Below are 5,417 nucleotides of genomic sequence, written 5' to 3'. Positions count from 1 at the left end.
ATTGCATCTCTTTTTCAACATTTCAGATATTATGAAATTCGCACTCTGGGCAGGCTTTGGATTTTACAAAGAAACTGGGCCACTTCGGGAAAACTTGCCCTTTATTAAGGATTTTGGCTGGTAACTGGGGAAAATGGTTCTAATTCGTAAGCGCTGTTTGTTGACAAGGATACAAGCAGATTAGGTAACCCTGGACCAGGACATATATTGCAACAATTGTTACTACTGCTGCTGATGCTGATGCAGCTGCTGCTACTACTACTAGTGCTACTGTTGTGCTGCTAGTACTAACCCCATGTACTAAATAGTAGTACATGGGGGTTACTTAGTCTAATACTACATGATGTTACTACTTTGCTGCTACTATTAGTACTGAATTTATCACTCCTACTGCTATAAAAGCAGGAGGCTGATCTGCTTGCATCCATGGCATCAAACGCTCACACACAAAGAAACATTAAGGCTGCTGGCAGATGCCACGTCGTTTAGAATATTATAACACCAAAAGAAAGGAGGGCATCCATTAATATAAAGAACGGGCTGTATCCCTGCAACAGTACTGCAAGACTGACTCTCTCTCTCTCTCTCTCTCTCTCTCTCTCTCAAGCTGAACGCTTTTGCAGGAACCGGCCCCCCATTCAGGCTCAGACATCCTGCCCCTGATCTCAGCCATGGCCTCGCTGCGATTGTCACTGGCTCAGCTTCTGATGAGGCTAATTGCAGTGCTGGGCATGGTGGCCGCCCTGCAGCGGCCAGCGTGCGCCCAGCTCAGCAATGCCTTCTACGCCAAGAGCTGCCCCAACGTGGAGCAGATTGTGCGGCAGGGGATGCAGCAGGCCGTGCAGAAGGAAGCTCGAATGGCGGCCTCAATCCTGCGAATGCTCTTCCATGACTGCTTCGTTCAGGTTCCCCCCGCGCCCCCCTCCCCTTCCTTTAAAATCGATGCGTACGTAAAGCATTGCATTGCATGCATGCATATTTGTATATCTTCGTATGTATCCATGCAAACATTATATCAATAAGCGCATGTGTGCGTACGTTTATATGAATATGTATCCATGCATGTGTGTGTGCCTATTGAGCAATGAGACCAATTCACTAGTTTGTCTGTCACAAGCCCATTGAAGCACCAACATGTAGGGAGCACATGGTCTATGCTTGTACCAGTCTAATCAGCAGTGCTGCTAATCTGACCTCCTTCAGGGGTGCGATGCATCGATAATGTTGGATGACACTCCCACCTTCCAAGGGGAAAAGACCGCTGGCCCCAACAATAACTCGGTCAGGGGGTTCGATGTAATCGACAACATCAAAGCACAAGTTGAGGCTACGTGCCCTGGGATTGTCTCCTGTGCTGACATCCTTGCATTGGCCTCTCGTGACGGTGTTGTTCTGGTATGCTATTAGTATTAAAGGCTCACCTTTCATGAATAGCACCCGATCTTGTATTGCAATATTAGGCACAATATTGGGGACCCGATCTAACTAATGAATAACTCGAGGAAAAAGTGCAAAATTTGCCCATCCTTCATCGACCAAATCTTGAGCCCAACTAATTGAATGAACAATGCCGCCTAGATTGCCGCACATGTAAGCTAGAGATGTTCAAGCACTTGTTTCAAAATGTGATTGGAATTGGAACATTAACAATACTCAAAATCTGTACGTATTCAATGTAAACTATAGAATATTAATAGAATTAAACATTAACCATACGAGAAATGTGTATTCAATTCACAACAGAATAATAGAATGAGAATGTGAAAAGGCATCCTACCTATAAGTAAGTTGTTTCTTGCTCAAGTTTAATAATTTTTCAAAATCTTGCATCACAGAAACAACATATAACAGACCATAAAGGCAATGGAAATGCATGACGATCATTCAAAAGCCAAGGCCACCATCATGGGAATATACATCTAGCATGACCAAAATAACCGAAATTGTGTTGTATTCATTTCATTCGTTGGCTTGTTTAAAGACATGTATCTATTATATCAAGTAATAGGAAAGAAAAACATTTGGTTATCTTGTAAAATGGCATTAAGATGTCTCATAAAACAACAAACAAGTTCATTGTGCTTCCTACATGTCTCATGATACTAGTTGAAGGGACCTGCTTGGGAAGTGCCACTTGGGAGAAGAGACTCAAAGACTGCAAGCTTGAGCTTGGCCAACAACAACATTCCTGCTCCCAATTCCACACTTGCAACTCTTGTGTCCAAATTCAATGCCCAAGGTCTCACATTAACTGATCTTGTGGTGCTATCAGGTAAAGATGCAAATGCTTCCCTTCTGTTCAATTAGTGGCATAAACTTTTCTAAAGCTTTCCTAATTTCAAAAATAAACTCCTTTTAGGAAGCTTTTTCTTAAGCTTTGGATCACAATTTCCTCAGAACCATTTTGCATTTGTTTTATTTCATTCAATTACTAGAGTGTAATCTCATTCCAAATTTCTATTAACAAGAATAAAATACATCTAGGATTAAGTATTTGGAAGCACAACAATTGTCCTCCTTATATAGGACTTGCTATGACCTTTTGATTGCCATGACCCTTGATCTATCAACCTCATGAGCTTTGACCTTTTATTTTCACGACCATATTTCATCTCCCATTCTTCTTCACCTTCCATTGGCATGACTCTCCATTATTAACTGTAGCCTTAGGAATACAAAACTTAAATTGTCCACACATTCCACTAGAATTATTAGTTGCATAAACGAAAAATATTAACTTTGCCTCCTAAAAGTGAATTAAAATGCTTGTTGCCCATTATCATGTTCTATTCTATATCAATTGTAGATGTCAATCCATCTTATGAATAGTTACATTTCTTCAGCAATTGTGCCCCACCTTATGCAATGGCAAAAATTGGTAAAAAACTCTAGGATGGGTAGATAATACGGCAATAGATTTCTGTCACAAGTTATGGCATTTGTGATTTTCAAGGATGGTGACTTGGTAAGATCATCCTATCTTGGCTTTAATGAAACTAAAGTGAGGATATGAGAAGTTACGTAAGTCATGGAAATCAAAGTTTGGCTTAAATACCAGTCACCTTTTGTAACACACGAGCTCGCACACTCAAAGTATTATTTTATGAAATTGGTAGCTAGTCACCAAATAGTAAGTTATCACATTTTGTGTGAACTGATGGAATAAACATTAAAATCCCCTAAAGGGAAAAGAAAAATCCACAAATGAATATTTGACCTTACCATCCAGTAAGAGGGCATGACACAACTCTTCTTTTTAAGAGTACACTATTGAGACACAATTATTTCTCCCTTAATTTCTTTATTGTTTTTAAGCACAAATTTTGTGGCTACTTTTGTTGTTCTTATATGATAGGTGGGCACACAATTGGTCAATCAAGGTGTGTGCAATTTAGGCAACGTTTGTACAACCAAGCAGGTAGCGGCAAGCAAGACCCAACGTTGGATGCAACATATGCCCAGAAGCTAAAGGCAAGATGCCCACAAAGTGGGGGTGACAACAACCTATTCCCACTAGATCTCTATAGCCCCACCCTATTTGACAAGCAATACTTCATGAACTTGGGTGTGAACAAGGGCCTTCTTAACTCTGATGAGGTCCTATTCACTGCATCTTCTGCCACTGCCCAACTCGTCCAAGATTTTGCTTCTAATCAATCAGATTTCTTTGAGAGCTTCAAAAACTCTATGGTCAAGATGTCTAGCATTGGTGTCCTCACTGGAGCTAGTGGTGAAATTCGTAAGAATTGTCGCAAAACCAACTAATCCCACTTTGTTGTTCTATATGTGTACAAGTTAACCATAGAACATTGTTTCTATGTGTCCCGATAAATATTTAAAGCATCATATTCCTTCATTTTTGGATGTGAGTACCATCTTGAATGCATAATATTAGATATCCATTACACAATTTTTTGTTCTAAGACAATGTGCCTTGTTTCTACCTACATAAAGTATTTAAGATGGCTATCAACAATTGTAATTATGTATATATTTCACATTAGCATCTTGACCTTCTTGATTCACTCTTATTTTTTATCCCACAAGTAACATATCACATTGACAGCAACTATATTTTGAACCAATTCACATTAGCATATAAACCAATTTTAGGGCATCCACATGCTTGCCCCTAGAAGAGTTAGACACTAGCAAAACCTTAACAAGACTAATTATTGGGTGGATATTTCACACTAGCAAAATCTTGTCAAGAGCTTGCCCCTAGAAGAGTTAGACACTAGCAGAACCTTAACAAAATTAATTATTGGGTGGATATTTCACACTAGCAAAATTTTGTCAAGAGTGATTATTGGGTCGATAATTCACATGCAAATGATTAAGTGGTCTACAAGTAATGCCATGGAAACTTTTCATTTGAGAAGGCATTAGTTCAACTTCAAGTCATTGGTGCACACTTATGACATTCAAAGAGAAGGATTTCTAACTATTTGAAAATGACAGGAAAGTACCAGCATCACTTGAGAAGTACAATATGTTGGTCATTATGTTTTGAAATAGGAACAACAAAGGGATCCAAGTTCCAATGTTATTCCTCAATGTAAGCTTAAAAACACTTATGATTCATAGCTACCAATTTGATCATATTTAGGTCCAATAATCATATTGAAGCATCACTTCATATGTCCATCACCTTAGGGTATTGACTACATGAGTATAAGGGAGGGGGTCTTTGAACATGTGCAACACACATAGAGTGTGTATGCATGTGCATGTATACATTTTATGAGGTATGAGCTATATATAGGGGTGTCATTCACATATTGTGTGCATGCAAAAAATAACATCCCCTTATTGGTAGTAGTGAATCCCACAGGTCTTGCACCTACTTATATCTTAGAATATACCCATCACTCTTCTAACACTCTTACCCTTCAAGAGACCTACCTACTTTCTTACTTCAACCGTATATACACAAATACTATTTAAGCAACAAGATGAATGATCTTTGAGATGACGTATAAAGAGACAAAGAGTTAGAAAGAGCATGTATGTCTATTTGTGTCTATTTAAGTACTTATACTAAGCAAATGGCACTAGAAGTAACATTAGCTCACCTATGAAATGGGATATCTAGCAAGGTCTACTAGTGTAGGACTTTATTGAAAATATAACCATGAGGAATTCCTAAACTCAAAAGTGTTTGTAAGATTTTCCCAATGAAAGGTTTTTCCCCTCTCTTATACACAGCTAATCAACTATTTTGGTGAATTAGGTGAAACCAAATGACCCCAACAAAATCTAAATCTCTTGAGAATGTATGGGTTCAAACCACTTAGAGAATGACACTTAAATTTTGCAAGCTCCAACAAGTACCTACATTAGACAAAACTATGTAACCTAACTATGTCACTTCCTTAGCAAAGAATCTACAGTTGGACTTTTTCATTACAACAATG

General features: G+C 38.7%; 1 protein-coding gene across 2 annotated transcripts; it reads left to right on the top strand.

The window, feature by feature from the left end:
- The first annotated feature begins 263 nt into the window (after positions 1-263).
- Positions 264-3,902, top strand: LOC148041192 (peroxidase 49-like). Of its 2 annotated transcripts, none has more exons than XM_087677757.1 (4): positions 264-905; positions 1,204-1,395; positions 2,113-2,272; positions 3,356-3,902. In XM_087677757.1, exons 1-4 carry the CDS (start codon positions 672-674, stop codon positions 3,763-3,765), a joined length of 996 nt encoding a protein of 331 aa, XP_087533883.1. In that variant the 5' UTR covers positions 264-671; the 3' UTR covers positions 3,766-3,902. The 2 variants fall into 2 exon arrangements, with proteins under 2 accessions (XP_087533883.1, XP_087533874.1); XM_087677748.1 differs by having other exon boundaries at positions 300-905; positions 2,107-2,272; positions 3,356-3,894.
- The last annotated feature ends 1,515 nt before the right edge of the window (positions 3,903-5,417 follow it).

The sequence above is a fragment of the Lygodium microphyllum genome, chromosome 1 (assembly GCF_053477565.2).
Source record: "Lygodium microphyllum isolate KBCC chromosome 1, Lygodium_microphyllum_v1.1.10, whole genome shotgun sequence".
In the NCBI taxonomy this organism is placed as follows: domain Eukaryota; kingdom Viridiplantae; phylum Streptophyta; class Polypodiopsida; order Schizaeales; family Lygodiaceae; genus Lygodium; species Lygodium microphyllum.
The sequence above is the reverse complement of the archived record's forward strand: the minus strand, read 5'-3'. Positions and strand labels throughout refer to the sequence as shown.

Bases quoted from the DNA above. Each gene is read 5' to 3' on its own strand.
- LOC148041192 (XM_087677748.1), top strand. From the start codon at position 672: ATGGCCTCGCTGCGATTGTCACTGGCTCAGCTTCTGATGAGGCTAATT. The intron at 906-1,203 runs GTTCCCCCCGCG...GACCTCCTTCAG, and splicing joins TCCATGACTGCTTCGTTCAG to GGGTGCGATGCATCGATAAT. The intron at 1,396-2,106 runs GTATGCTATTAG...TCATGATACTAG, and splicing joins CTCGTGACGGTGTTGTTCTG to TTGAAGGGACCTGCTTGGGA.